The following is a 15,715-nucleotide window of genomic DNA, read 5'->3' on the forward strand; positions in this document are numbered from 1 at the left end:
AAAAAATACAGTGTCCTTAAATCAGACATGGCTAACAACTATTAGGAGACAAAGCCAAACAACAACAATAAAAACAAAATACTCCGAGAAATGTACATTGTGGGATATGGAAAGGAAAAAAAACGTAATGCATCTTACCTTGTTTCCCCGAAAATAAGATTTCCCGATAATAAGCCCAATCAGGTTTTTGAACACATGCGCTAAAATAAGCCTCCCCTGGAAAATAAGCCCTCCCTGAAAATATTTAAATGCAGAGCTGGAAATCAGGTAAGACAGCAAGAGGAGCCCCATCTTGCTCCACATGCCCCAAAATAATAAGACCTCCCCAAAAATAAGACCAAGCGCTTATTTCGGGGTTCACAAAAAATACAAGACAGGGTCTTATTTTCAGGGAAACACAGTAGACATTAAAGATACAGTAATACTCAAAAGTAAGAGCTTAAATTTTAGTTTTAAAAGAATGGAAGTTTTTCACTTTCCTTTCCTACAACTTAGGTTCCCTATCTTTATGGACAGGTGTTTCTGGGTCACTGCTGTTTTAAAATGGGATTTCTTTCATTGCAATTGTACTTATTCCATTTACCCACAGAGCCAGTAGAAATAAAATCCTTGAAAACGTTTTTTAAAAGTACAGTAAAACCTCAATTTAACAGATTATTTATGGTCAGGGATGTCCATTAAATCCACAAGTACATAATCTACCTCAATGTATGTCATTTGCATAATTACATGACTCATATGAATGGCATGATTTGCTGTAAAACCTCAATTTAAATCTTGATCCATCAAATAGAGGTGAAGTCTGAATAAAGAAATTGCCTATTGTATTCAAAGTCTATTAAATTGAGGGTTTACTGTAATATTACATTCTGTACTACTTGTTTAAAAGAGAAGCATAGTTGTATGTAAACAACCACTGTTCATAAACTATGTGCAACCAATAACCACTGAGAAAGATATTTTAAACTCAAAACACTAATTGCTCTGGCCAGAGTGAAAACTTGCCTTCTTCCAAGCTACCAGGAACAGGAAAGGCAATATGGGAGGCATTGCTCTTATCTTCAGTTATGGTTCCCTACAAGAAAAAAAAAGTCATGGAAATATCAAGATTTAAACCATACAGGGGACACCTGCTGCTGAAAATGATTTCTCAATCCCTTCAATGCTCCTTTTGATCGTGGTGCTGAAGTACAGTTCATACAACCAAAACCTAACAACCCTGCTTTCCATCATTTTAGAAAAACCACTAAATAAAACAGATAATAATCTTAGAAAAGATTTAAAATCTTTACCCTTTGTCATTTACCAGTATGACAGAATTCATGCTCTTCATCCCTTCAGGAACCCTTTTATGCATTCCCTAGCTCATGGAACACTGCCCAGCTCTGATTTAGCCTATGAGTCATGTATAGCATTAACACTACTATATTGTTAACAGCTAATCAAGCACAATTCCATGGGGTGGAACAGTCCTTACTGCTAAATACCTTTCCCAATCTTGAATGTTCAGTGTTTGTCCCACTGACTCCTCTGAGGAACCATGCTGATGCAATACAGTACACAGTGCATGCTCCAGTACCTTTCTGAGGTTGTTCAGCTAGTTTTGAACTGTTACTGAACTGCAAACTTATGTACAAACTTAGGTATTGAAATGCCAGGTAAGAACTAAATGCCAGGTAAGTTTATAAAAGAACCTGACATATAGAAACATCTCATTTATAAGATGTCATCCTAGGTAAAGGTAAAGGTTCCCCTCGCACATATGTGCTAGTTGTTCCCAACTCTAGGGCGCTCATCTCCGTTTCAAAGCCAAAGAGCCAGCGCTGTCCAAAGATGTCTCTGTGGTCATGTGGCCAACATGACTAAATGCCAAAGGCGCACGGAACACTGTTACCTTCCCACCAAAGGTGGTCCCCATTTTTCTACTTGCATTTTTTACGTGGTTTCGAACTGCTAGGTTGGCAGAAGCTGGGACAAGTAAAGGGAGCTCACCCTGTTACGTGGCACTAGGGATTCGAACCGCTGAACTGCCATCCTTTTGATCGACAAGCTCAGCATCATAGCCACTGAGCCACCGCATCCCATGTCATCCTATTTTGCTGCTAATTATTTACTGTTTTCCAATACAATAATGTTAAACAATTGCAACTATAAAATAAATTGTTGCTTCAGTCGCAGAAGGAAAAAATAATGAAGGGCTCTCTTCAGAGATTCAGCAGCAAAACAGTTGCACCTCACTCTATGAGTCAGCATTATTTCTTATTTTGAAGTACAACTGGAAACATTGTGTTCCTTCATGTTTGTAAACAACAGGAAACTGCTGGTATTTTGGGGCTTGAAACCCCATTATATATGCAAGATGCTCAGTTGGGCAAAGGTTGCAATGTATAACAAAAGGAATGGAAGGCGGTGAGGCCCAAGGTTTGCCATTCCCTCACTAAGCTGTTCTGATGTCTTGCCCACCTGATGCCGTTTGACAATGTCTTTCAGCTTGGCTTGCAATTTGGGGTCAATATCTGGATGCAGATAAATGTTAGGACGAGACAGACAATTGTTCTGAGAAAGAAAAAAGAGAGAGAAAATTAGTGTTTTGTGCTAAGCTAAAAGAGTTTACTATCTGAGATATTTTTTTAAAAAGAGGCCACTTTTACCTGTACCAGAGATTTTTCAATAGTCATGAACATCTCCACATTTCGGTCCATCCGTGAGGGATTCTGGAAATCAAAACGTCGCCTTTTGGGGGGGAAAAACCAGCTTTCAATAAAAAGCACAATTTATATTTTGTAAATAACCTATTTTACAAGTAGGCAGGATAGAGGCATTTCGCAAAGTCTGATGTCTGAGGCCACAGAGCAAACTTGCTATTACAGACCTTGATTCATCCTGGATAACAGACTGACTTCTACATGAAGACTGTTCTTTCTATTCCTGAAGCAAATGAAAGTGTGCATCAGGCAATTCCAGTATCATAAAATACTATCCTAAACAAAGCATAGAATCTCCCTACCCATTACTATCCGTGCCATAAGAATAACCCTGTTCAAACAAGATACATTTGCCAGGGTAGAGATAGCATTGTACTGAGGAGTTTGAAGTTCAAGTCCAACATTTTAATGGATGATTTTGAACAAATCGCTTTTTCTCAGCCCAACCTATCTCTCACATTAGTTTTTATCTTCTAATGTATTTATTTCACTAGGCTTAATCATCAAAAGGTTTCCCATTCCTGACATAAAGAACAAGTTCCTTCTGTCCATGATATGGTGTTGCCCAAATACATAGACCTGGCATCTATTACTGGCTGGATTTTAGGCTTTATAGGAGCTATGATGCTAAAGCTGGGGAAGAAAGAAGGTTGCTGTAATTTTTGAGAGTCTTGTGATGACGCAGGAAGTACTGCGTCACAAGCTAAGTTGCTGTTGCTGACATATTGACTGCCTAATTGTGGCTCTCAGTTACCTCATGAACCTCATGTTGGGTTGGGATTGAAGGAGTTCTCAAGGGTTTTGATTTTAGGAAACTAAAATCTTAGGAGACTCCATGCCCTAAAGGTGATTTCATAGCTTCCACAGGATTGTCACAGGGAATTCTCTAACATATATGGGGAAGTACGGGGGAAGCACACACCTGATTTGGTCTTTACTTTGGAACAGGAAATGAACTAATGGATCACTTCAGAGATAGGATCTGAAAATCTGGTGTACAACTTTTCTTTGCTAGATGGGGAGCATGTACCACACTTGGTCCTATTAGACCTCCTGTTCACCTTCAATGCCCCTGTTACTTTTCTGGATCACCTGCAAGGATGGAGAGTTGGGGACACTTTGTGCTGGTTCCAATCCTACCTCAGTGGGAGATCAGTTCTAATCGGTGGTCATGGTTGGGGGGATTGGAACTCCCATCCCTGGGGACTCCAGCATGGAGTACCGCAAAGCTTAGTTCTTCCATCCATGTTAATTAATATCTACATGAAACTACTGGTGGAGATCATTTGGCAATGGTGAGTGCCCTCAGGGTGAGTGTCATCAATATGCAAATAATATAATTATGCATACAGTTATACTTGGGCCAAGTCAAAGATGGCTCGGAAGAACTAAATCAGTGCCTAGAGGATCTAGATGAGGCAAAAGAAGCTCAGATTAACCCACCCAATTTTGTCAACACATATCCGAGCAACTTAATAATACTGGCTACTATAGTCATTTTTGATGGAGTCATACTCTCCTTACAGGGGTTAATTTATGACTTGGGTATTCTCCTGCAACCTGCTTTACCTGCAATTAGTGACGCCAATTAATGCACCAATTGGAACCTCACTTGGACCAAGACGCTGTTGTAACATTTCCTGGTCATCACTCAATTGGACTAACGTTACATGCTCTATGTGAGGCTGCCCCCAAAGGTGACCTTGAAGCTACAGATTGTACAAAATTAAGCAGCTAGACTCCTGATAGAACAACCCTGCCAAGAAAGGAAAAATCTTATTCTGAAGTTACTGCACTGATTGACAACTGGTTTCCAATTCCACTTCAAAATGGTGGTCATTACTTTTATACCCCTTTCAGTGCAACACCGGCATACATCAGGCACCCACTTTGTAAAAATTGGATTTGCCTGTCTGATAAAGTCATTAAGACAGGGGCTACTTCAGGTTCCCTTCCTCAAGAAATTCATGGGGTATAAACCACACATAGAGAGTAAAGATGGCCTTGGCAGGGAGAAGGAAGATCCACTACTAAGGTAAAAGGAGATAAACATTGCATAACAAGGAGGGAAGATTATGAAAATATCTCAGACAGCCTACCCTGGCCCCCCAAATTTACATGAGGACAAAAGAAGGATGGGAAGTTCATTCAGATTTGCAAGGTTCTGCTACTACGGTATATAGTCAATCTTAAGAAAAATAAGTCTACATGGTATTTATTTCTTGGTCTGTAGGGCAGTGGCACAGAAGCTTTCTGTGGGGCAGTTGTCACTTTGTGGAATACCCTTCTCCCACTGGTATGGAGAGCCCCATCCTTGTTAACATTTTGTAAACAGACCAAGGAAATCTTACTTCAATGTGTGTTCAACTTTTAGTTTATTTGTTGAATTCTATGGGTGTCTATGGCATTTATTGATGACATTTTTTTAAAAAAAAATTATTTTAATTTTGCACGCTGGACTTTTATTAACTTTGACCTTGCCCTACGAAAGGAAGGGAGTGGGCTAGAAATACTATAAAGTAAATAATAGAAGACATTTAAGAGGTGTTATTAGGAAGACAAAATACAAGATTTCAATTACAACCCAATATGCCAATAACCTCAACTTAGAGAAGGGAAAGGGAATGTAAAGCAATAATGCAACACTTTTAACACAGGTACAATACATTTCTTCTTCTTAAACATTAAAATTTCCCAAATATATCATTAAATTCAACTTGAAACAGGATCTTCTATAAAAACATAGATTGATATTATTTTATAACCCATAATGAGAATAATAAATAGAAGGCTTACCATCCTTGGTCACTCTTGAATTTATAAGCTGCTGCAAGAATGTGACATAGGGCACCACCAGCTTTGAAATCTAAGAAGCATTTAATCTATAAGAGGCAGGGGAAGCAAAACAAGGAATTAATTCAACTTCATCTGTTCCAAAAAGTTCCCTTTCATTCTCCTTTCCCTTTCTCTCTTCAACATTTTCATTCTTTTTCCTCCCTTCTGTCCCTTTCTATTGCCTTTTGCTCTTCAAACAAATGGAGCATTTATTTCTCAAAGCTTAATTAATGCAACTGAAAGGAAAATGTTCAGGGAGACCACATTAACCAAGGAGTCTAGAATTAATTTTATTTTCTTAATTGCCAGGCCCTGATTCTTCTCTGATTCTAACCAAAAAAAATAAATAAATAAAGCAATTCTGATTTGCACAAACTTGCACTTTGCAAGTTGAATTTGCACAATGTTTTTCTTTCTTTCTTTTTGCTATGCCTAATCACTATGTGTTAGGAAGAAAAGAAGAGAAGGTTCAGCTCAGATTCAAAAGTGACATCTGGTCTGTGCTGTAAATGTTGCTTCTTGAAAAGCTAGTTTCCTATAGTATTTTCACAACAATCTAAAAATTAAACTGCAAAGATGTAAAGGGAACTATAAAAGTACAGCAGACATAATTTTTTTAGCATCAAAAATCTGTCAACCTTGATCAAAGTATGAAACAGTTCTGTACTGCGTGTGAACACAGTAATAGACAGTGTATTTTTCTCTAAAGAGCAACGTTACATGATTGCAAGTAACATGACTGCATTAGAAGATATGTATTATGCCTGCTTTAGGAGCTATGCACTATGCTATTCCACAAAGAACTACCATTAAAATGCACGGTTTGTGTCTGCAATCCCCATAAGGCTACATAGAAAATCTCAGAGCTGTTCCATAAATTATACAGAATATAACCCTAACATTTTCCAAATTCTATTTTCATATTCTATTTTTTACTTGTAATTTCAAATTACAAGTAAAATTTTGTCTGGTGATGTTTCCTTATATAAACACCTCTATAGCATCAGTTTAAAAGGCTTGGTATAAACCCCACCCACCCCCAATATTTATTTCCTATTTACAGAAATATTTTTACATAAAGGTCTTACATTCTGAAGATTCTAATGGATCACTTAAGTCTTACATTATTAGGCTACCCAAGAGACTACTGATCTGCTGAGTATTATCTTCCAAATTACTGATTATTGTTTTCTTAAAAATTAAGACAACTTTGGCACTTACTGGCAACTTTGTGAGTGGTGCATTGCTGACATGCTTCCCAAAGACCTCCTCTTGGAACTGCAGCAGCTGTACCACTAGGTTGGATAATGATTTATTGGTAGGGGGTTCTGCTTGAATGTACTGTGGGGGGGGGGGAAACAAAAAGAATTGAGAGTTTAGGTGAATCCAAGCCAAGTCTTCCTAGTAGCTTCTCTTTTAAGTCACAACCAAGCAGTTCCAAAAAAGCATCCACCACCTTCAATTTTGGCTTGAAACTACTAATAGCGAGTTAAGTCTTCATCTAAAATAAGATTAGAACTCTTTTTCTTTATCTTAAAAGAGAAAGGAAATAGAGAAAAGGGAACTTGGGATAATATAGGAAAACATTAAAACTAGATCCCATTTCACCTGCTAGGATTAAAAATTGGAAGAAAGTACTCCTTGAGATCTAGTTCTACAAAGCACCAGAATTTTCCTTTTTAGAATTTGTGGTCATAGTAGACTTAGTATACTTTCTAGGAAATCTTAGTGGGGCCATTACAATGTTTAAAGTTCTCAATAGAACTGTGGGTATTGGTTATCAACGTAAGTATTTTTAACACAAAAAAAATGAAAAACCCCTACTACCTTACTGATCACATTTTTTATTTAATTTAAACTGATCATAATTTTACAATATGGATAGTATGTACCACAGTTTACTAGAAACTAATTTTATATAAGATTATGTGGGATACAGCATTTTTTTTTAAAAAAGGCCATTATTTTGGCCTCTGGTGATGCTACTACCCATTGATGTAAACTAGTTCATGTTACTCAATTTCATCTCTCAATAGATGGAGGATTTTTTTCACATATCAATTCTTAGAAATCTCTTCCTGACATGAAAAAACAGACACCCAGTGTCATATAAAAGTATATACATATTCTCCTTTTGCAATCCTTCATATATATCCTCAATTACATATTAATTGTATAAATATATCCTCCAAGGACTGGAGGACCCTGATGCAAAATCTGGGAGTCACAGGAAAGGAAGTTTTTCTCTTCTGGTTTGTTAGTGGGAACAGCTTCTCCTAATATTGGAATACCAATGGATTAGGACTGATTAGCACAGTGCGGAGACATTGCAAATGCTGACAAATTGCCTATTATATTCCTCCTGCTTTAAATTCTACTTCTTAGTGGTCTTATCTATTATCCTACTGGTTTTTAAGGAAGTATGTCAGGGAAAATGAGATGCATGAGGAATTTTCTTTTCCTCTTCCAAGACAAAGGACATAGTTTTAATTTGGGAAATGGGAAAGAAAACAGGTACTGAATATAATTAGACCAAAAACTAATTCCATATATATTTATGTAGAATTTCATCCATGTTCAAATAAATTTATTCTGTTCAAGTATACACTGGACTACAAATGTTAAAGAAGAAGTGTATTTTAAGGAAACATCAGTTTTTAAAATAACATTGCTTATAGCAATTATATAGCATTATATAACTATTGCATTATCCTTAACCAAGATCAAGGATCTGCAACTTTCCTTCCTAAATAGAATACGGATATGTATGAAAGTCACTCAGCTGACAGGAATGTGTTTATATTGACAGGGAAAATGCCTAACTGGAATTTGCTTAGCAAAAAATATTAGCTTCCAATTGTTGGACTGCCTGTTACTAATTTTTAGTAATATCAGTTTAGGATACAAATGGGAAAGGAAATGGGCAAGAGATATGATTTTCCAGGAAAATGGTGAACTGTCAGGACACATGCTGTCACTCTAAAAAAGCATTGCCTGATGATTCAGCCACTCTCCTTCTCTTTGAAGGTAAAAACCTGAGAACCAAGGTCTGTGCTGCTTTTGCAGAAAGGCTGTAGTCACCAAAACAGAAGAGACCTGGGGATATAGAACAACCGGGAGTATTTTCACCTGCCTCTTATCGAATTTAATAACATGACTCAGAGTCCCTCGCTCTATATACTGTTTATGGACATAGATGTATGGATATGTGTGTACATGGTCTATAAAACAAATTCCATGGATTCTAATACTAGTGTTTTGGCTTTCAGCTCCTTTCACCCGACTAGAGATTGAAAAGAAAACATGACAGGAGCAAATAACATGCATAAATAGCATGAAAGAACAAAAACAATCATTCCCGATTCTCTTGCTGACCAAGAATTCTCTTTGCAAGAATGAGGCCCAGATGTAAAACTGTGAGCAAAAAGCACTGCCACCTTTTTTGCAAACAAGAATCCATTTAAAGAAATAAACAAAAGCGAAGGCTGAATATCCAAAAGGAGATTAAGGAAGGGAGGATTAAAATAATTTATCCTGGAAAAAAACAAAAAAAACACAAGAACAAGCGCAGCCGCCCCATCCATCTCCAAAAGAAAAAACGCTTTCGCCGACCTGTAAGCCTTTGCAGGCCAAAGGCCACACTGATTGTAATTAGAAAAAAAAAGAAATCACTGAAGTCACATTATTGGGTTGCTTCTAAGAAGCCCGAAGTGTCAAACGGAAGGAAAGTTTCCATGGAAAAGGAAAGGTTAGCATCCAGAGGACAATAGGGCAGCAGGTGGAACCAGCCGATGCTAAAAGGTCAGTCCTCTAAAAATGCAAACCAGTCTGGCATTGCAAACCACCAGACATCGTTGCAAAAAAAAAAAAAAAAAAAAGGGAGGATCTGCTATTCTATCGGGACAGAGTCGATTCCAACGATCGGTGCTTTTATTTTGGCTGAGCAAAGCGGGACGGAGCAGCAAAGGGGGGACCTTTGGAAGAAGAGGGGCCGCGGTTTTAAAGGACCCTCCGGGAATTGGGGTGGGGTCAAGAGAAATCCCATCATCTGCTACGGGGAGGGGAGGGGAGGGGGGGGAAATCTCGCCCTCTCTTCTTCTTCGGGTCCTTCCCAATTTGGCAATGCCATCATCGCCACCCACCCACCCACCCACCGCCGCCTCTTTCCTCCACCACCTCCACCCCCTCTCCCCCGACTCTGGTGCCCATCTTGCTGGGTGGTGGTGGGGAAACAAACACAGGAGAGGCGGTGGGTTATCTGCGGGGCATCTCGGCCCGGGAGGAGGAGGAGGAGGAGGAGGAGGAGGATGGCGAGCGGTTTGGCTTCTGCGACGGGAGGGGAATGGGAGGAAGAGAAGCGCCCTTTCCCTCCCCCGGGAGCTTCCAGAAGGTGCCGCCTAAACGGCGGGGAGGAGGAGCACCGGCAGGCCCAGGCCTGGCTCAGGCCGGTACCTTCTTGTAGTTCTTGCCCAGCCAGACCCGCGTGCTGTCGAACTGACTAACGGTGTCCGAGGCCTCGTAGTACTTGACGTTGGGGCCGCCGTCCTTCTTCCGCACCGCCATTTTCCCAGCGCCGCCGGCCTGGGCCGCGCCGCTCTCTTCCCTTACCCGCCGCCACCGCGGTCGACAGCGCTTCGCTGCGCCCTCTGCCGGCAGGCCGCGCCAGCCGCTCTGCTCTGCACCCCCCACCCCACCCCCGGAAGCAGCGGCCCCTGCCGGCGGAAAAAAGGAAGAGAAAGCCTGGCCGCTTTTGAGGGTAGCTCGCCTCGCCTCCTACTGGCCGAAGGTGGTCTTAACACGGGAGCGGAAGGCGGGAAATGCCTTTGCTGAAAGAACGGCCTTTCCTTCCAGCCCGTCGCTAATTTAATAAAAGGAACGTTGTTTGTTCTGCGTGCTTTTAATTCTCTCGTGTGTGTGTGTGTGTGTACGTGTAGATAAATCACGAATTTTTTCTTAAATGTAGGTTTTAATCGGCGCCACCTACATTTGTAATTATCCTTGCTTTCTTCCGATACTCCGCTTTTAGAGCGGAAGGAAGGACAGCCAACTCCTGGGCTCTAGCTGTGGCGGCCGCGTTTGGAAAGGGATCGCCGGCGAATTTCTGTTCCCGCCTCAAGAAAGGAATACGGTGTTGATTTTGGAAAATGACCGTGTGACAACCGAGGAGAAGGAAAATGATCATCCCAAGTGTTTTAGGGTTATCTTAAAGAAGATGAGCTGGAAATCGCTTTGGGGAAGCGATAATCCCAAGGAAACCTTAAGGGGCTGCGGTTCCAAAAGGTCTCCTTGGGCGCGACGCAATCGAGTTGTGTCAAGCGTTTGTGCCAAGTCGGTCTTCGTGACACTTGGCGCCCAGATCCGTTTTGTTTGCCACGAGCCTTCTCTGCCTTTTCACATTTGGAAGCCTGCGGGCAGGGTTTTGGGTAGAAAACATCACATTTCCCCCCGCCTCCCATTTACTAAATCTGCACTACTATTAATCTTCTCATTGTTCCCATCACCCATCTCCTTCCACTTATGACTGTGTGACTGTAACTTTGTTGCTTGTATCCTTACGATTTATATTGACTGTTTCCTAATATGATTTGATTGCTTATTTGTTCCCTAGGATTATCGTTAAGTGTTGTACCTTATGATTCATGACGAATGTATCTTTTCTTTTATGTACACTGGGAGCGTATACACCAAGACAAATTCCTTGTGTGTCCAATCACACTTGGCCAATAAAAAATTCAATTCAATTCAATTCAATTCAATTCTATTCTATTCTATTCTATTCTATTCTATTCTATTGTGTTTTAGCACCAAACGAACACGTCCTCTTTTACCGCTTATCTGCATCTCTTCTGGCTCAACTGCAAGAAATCGGGGTTTCCCTTGACCTGGTAGAAGGAATTGGGAAATCTTTTAAGGGGACGTCCTAAAAATGTGACCACCTCAGTTGTCAGGTTGTTTCCTTATATATACCGTACCACGATTAGAAAGGCACTCTGTACATGCGCAGGAGCTCTTCTTGAGTACTAAATGCACGCTTCCTAGACATGAATCAATTGGGGATTGGGGGGGGGGGGCAGTCTCAAGTCTTCTGCAAAAAGGAGATCAGAACAGGTTAGCTTGAGGAAGGGGAGAATAAGACGGCGGGGAAAAAGTTAAAAGAGGGACGAATTGGGAACAGGGGAGTGAAGTTCAAAAATGGAGTCTGTATTGCGACTACGCCAAACAGGCAGAAAAGCCATGCAGGCGAAAAGGAGATGAGCGCTAAGGCGTCGAGGAAGGAGGAAAAAAAAAAAAGCATCGGTGCTTTCTTTTGGCTGAGCGCTGAGTGGGGCTGGCGGGAAAGCTTTTCGTCTTCCCACCTTTCCTCTCCCGAAAAGAAGGTTTCTACCGCGGCGTCCTCTTCTTTCTTCCCCACTTTCTGAAAAGGGGAGAAAAAAAAAAGAAACAAACAATCCAGCCTCTCGATGGATCTGTCTAGCTGAAGCTCCACGCAGCCCTGGCCCGAGAGTCACGGTGGCCGAGTGGTTAAGGCGTTGGACTCGAAATCCAATGGGGTTTCCCCGCACAGGTTCGAATCCTGTTCGTGACGACGATCTCGTTTTGATGGCCCGCGATCCCACCAGCTTTTGACGATCGCCTACCGGGAAAAAAAGGAATCCGGTTGGAAAGCAATGGAAAAAAAAAAGCGCGGTGGGAAGAGAGAGAGAGCGAGTGGCTCCGGCCTTCGAGGCAGTCCATGTGAAAGGGAGCCCGATTGAGGGGAGGGGGGGGGGCTGTTCCGGTTGAAGAAACAAAGGAGGACATGCGCTGACGGAGCTGGTGGATCACGCGCTTCGCAGACCAGGATCGTGTCAGTTCAAGGCAGGGCGTGGACAGAAAGCCTCTCATTTTCCTTTTTAACTCGGGAAGCCAGCTCGCTTGTGGGTGGCCTTTATCGCTCATATACGGCTATGCTTGATTTTGGTTGTAGCTACAATTGCAGAAAGGAAAAAAAAAAAAACAACAACTAGGGAAGAGATCTCAGCAAACAACTTTGCTACATGCCATGATGCTAAGAGTCAGCGTGACTTGCCCATCTAGATATCAGGAGTTGAGCTCGTTTGTGGGCGCCTTTCCCTGTGTAGAAAATGGTCATCCTCCGTATTTTGTAAATAAATTCGGTAAAGCATTGACATCTCCTCATACACGGCATATTTTTTTGTTTTTTTTTAAAGGAACAGGATTTCAATGGACTGAAATAGACTACCGCAAGATCCTTTTTGGGTGGTCCCCAAAGCTTATTTTCACAGATCTGGACAATCCTGGCTGGTTTACAAAGGATTAATAATATCAAAATACAATATACGGCACGCACGTATGCACCATACTGGGGAAAATTAACTCCACTTATACACCCAGTTTGACGAATTCACATGACATCTTAGCCCAAGGGGTCCCCAGACTTGGCAGCTTTAAGACTTGTGGATTTCAATTCCCTGTATAGCTGGCTGGAAAATACTGGGAGTTGAAGTCCACAAGTCTTAAAGCTGCCAAGTTTGAAGACCTCTGTCTTAGCCCATAACATCCTGAGAGAAGAGCCACATCTTAAAAGGCTCTCTTAATGCCCTCTGGGTTGTAGAGGGAGAGAGGTGCTGTTTCAAGTCAAGAATGACAACAGTTACCTTGTAAGGGTAACCCCGTGGTAAGATGGGTGGCCAATAAGTGTAATAAATAAATAAAAGTTAATAAATAATCAGAAGACATGCCTCATGAGTCTCCTGTGGGGGAATGTTTTATTGAGGGGATGGAAGCAAGTTCACCAGTTTGATCAAAGACAATTGGAGACAGGTTGCCCTGCAAATCTCCAGGCACTTGCCATTAAATTATACCTTCCAATGTGACAGAAGGAGGGAAGTTATTACTATTTGAATTTTATTTGAATTAGCTGCCCAACTCTCAAGTCCAGAATACTGAAAGTATTTCTGGGTGAATATCGGGGTCAGGGAACTCAGGTATAATGCGTTCATTTTTGTATCAGTTGAACCTCGCTCGATTCCACCTGAAATACCATGGCCAGAAGATCCCTGGTGACTTTAGAGAACCATCTTGGAACAGCGCCTCACAATGGACAGCCTGAGGTGTTATCTATGCTGAGAATATAAAGGAATTTCGTGTCTGCCCTCTGCTTGGGAGAGAAGCTGAAGAGCAGCCATTTGGAATTTAAAAACCATCAGAAACTGGCTGAAGCCAAGAGTGGTGGCTTTGGGGAAAAGCTGCCTCAATGGAGAATGGCTCTATTTCTACTCCCTTGTATACTCTGAGTACAGTCTGCCTTAGTTCGCACAGTGTGTACACCAGGCCAAGCCTGACCCTAGGAAAAGTATTTCTTGTTTTGCTCTCTAGGAACAGAAGGGAAATTTATGTTCCCAATTCCTGCGCTGTTTTCCTGCCTTGGAAAATGAAATACTATTTGCCAGTGGCATTGGGCAAAGCTATATACAATATAGGCAGCTCAAAAGAGAAGATAAATTGAAGCTTTTATGGGGTGGGGGGAGGGTCTGTGAATTGGGGACAGATCTTGCTCTTTGGATACATATGAGAGCAATATTTGGGAAGTCTTTTTGTCTGTGTATCCTCAAATCAGTATTTGCTTCTGGCAACTGCCTGAATTAGTCCCAGCAATTTTTCTCAGCAAGATTTCAGAAGTGGTTTGCCCTTGCCTCCTTCCTAGAGTTGAGGCCTAAAGTCACTCAGCTGGTTCATACCAAATGCGAGACTAGAATTCCTTGTTTCCCATTTTCTAGCCTGGTGCCTTAATCACTACACCAAACTGGCTCTTTTGGAAAATCTACTTAAGGTATGCAATATTGCTTTTTGGTTTTACATGCCACTACATGAGTTGAACCACCTGTGCCCTCCAGATATTGATGAACTACAATTCCCAGCATTCATTGCCATTCATGGTTAATTACACTATTGGGAGCTATAGTTTAGTTTTAGTTTATTTAGTTTAGTTTATTTTGGATTTATATACCGCCCTACTCCCGAAGGACTCAGGGCGGTGAACAGCCAAAGATAAAATATATACAATATAAAATTTAAAAAACAATTTAAAACACATTAAATAAATTTGGCCCATACTGATTAAAACACCCGTTTTTTTAAAAAAAAACCAATTAAAATTAACAGTTAAAAGGAAGTTAGGCCAGGCCAGCCTGTTGGAATAAAAAGGTCTTGAGGGCACGTTGGAAAGTGCATAAATCCGGGATCCTCCAAATCTCCGGGGGGAGCTTGTTCCAAATGGCAGGTGCCCCCACAGAGAAGGCTCTCCCCCTGGGGGCCGCCAGTTGACACTGTTTGACCGACGGCACCCTGATGAGCCCCTCTGTGGGAGCGTACTGGCCGGTGAGAGGCTACTGGTGGCAGAAGGCGGTCTCGTAAGTAGTTCAGCAATACCTGCATACCCCAACCCTGTTCAAATGTGTTCAAATATTTCAATGCTAAACACAGGAAAGTAGCACAGCTACTATCTATAGCAGTTCATAGACCCAGGGACGCGGTCATCTTCTCCTGCTTTTGAGAATTGAAAATAATTATTTTCATTATTTTCTTTAGGCTGCATGTGGCTCCAAGCAGGACATCTAAAGTAAAGGTGAAAGGCAGCTGTAACCTAGCAGTGATGAAGCAGCAGAAGTCATACTAGCAGAAAGGAAAGAGGAAAAGACTGACACAATCTGAGGAAGAAGCAGAGGAAGGCTGTGGAAAATAATGAAAAAAATCAAGGAGGTTTGCAGGTTGACCCAACTTGGCTGGCATGAAAGAAACAGAGTGCCAGCTTGGGAGATCTAGGGAAAGTTAGGCGAGGATTGGCTACAATGAAAATTTGTGGGTAATTGAACAAGTTACTTATCATTTAGCTATACCTATTTAATCTGCTGTGAAGTGTTTAATGACTAGCTGCACACATCATTTTTCCCTTAGGAAAAAAAATCTAGGAATGTTAACATTTCAAATGTCCCAGCTTGGCCATAAAGTTTGGAAATCTGCACTGTAATCTGCATTTGAGATTACAGCATAAAACAAATAGGGCTACATCAAAGATTAAATGCAAGGAACATTATACCCAGCAGAGGGCAAGAATACATTACAATATAAATATAAGCTAACATGTCTATGAGCTTGTAAATTATCTACTCTTT

At 41.2% G+C, this 15,715-nt stretch overlaps 1 protein-coding gene and 1 non-coding gene across 19 annotated transcripts in view; one reads left to right on the plus strand and one right to left on the minus strand.

Moving 5' to 3' along the window:
* The window catches only part of SMARCC2 (SWI/SNF related BAF chromatin remodeling complex subunit C2), a 34,689-nt gene extending 24,441 nt beyond the window's left edge, over positions 1 to 10,248 (minus strand). For 16 of the 18 annotated variants that reach the window (XM_087886907.1, XM_087886906.1, XM_034412341.2 and 13 more), the window contains exons 1-6: positions 9,993 to 10,232; positions 6,762 to 6,881; positions 5,502 to 5,587; positions 2,652 to 2,733; positions 2,464 to 2,556; positions 1,006 to 1,075 (exon numbers count right to left, since the gene is read on the minus strand). In XM_087886907.1, coding sequence (XP_087743033.1) covers positions 1,006 to 1,075; positions 2,464 to 2,556; positions 2,652 to 2,733; positions 5,502 to 5,587; positions 6,762 to 6,881; positions 9,993 to 10,103 — 562 coding nt within the window. In that variant the 5' untranslated portion in view covers positions 10,104 to 10,232. Of the gene's footprint in view, positions 1 to 1,005; positions 1,076 to 2,463; positions 2,557 to 2,651; positions 2,734 to 5,501; positions 5,588 to 6,761; positions 6,882 to 9,992 lie in introns of all 18 variants that reach the window. The other 2 variants (XM_034412342.3, XM_087886902.1) reach the window with 2 other exon arrangements.
* Positions 10,249 to 12,044: 1,796 nt separating this feature from the next.
* TRNAS-CGA (transfer RNA serine (anticodon CGA)) lies at positions 12,045 to 12,126 on the plus strand. The gene has a single exon. It is a non-coding gene; the product is annotated as a tRNA-Ser (tRNA).
* The last annotated feature ends 3,589 nt before the right edge of the window (positions 12,127 to 15,715 follow it).

The sequence above is a fragment of the Pantherophis guttatus genome, chromosome 2 (genome assembly GCF_059756535.1).
Source record: "Pantherophis guttatus breed Tessera chromosome 2, ASM5975653v1, whole genome shotgun sequence".
NCBI classification, from domain to species: Eukaryota; Metazoa; Chordata; class Lepidosauria; order Squamata; family Colubridae; genus Pantherophis; species Pantherophis guttatus.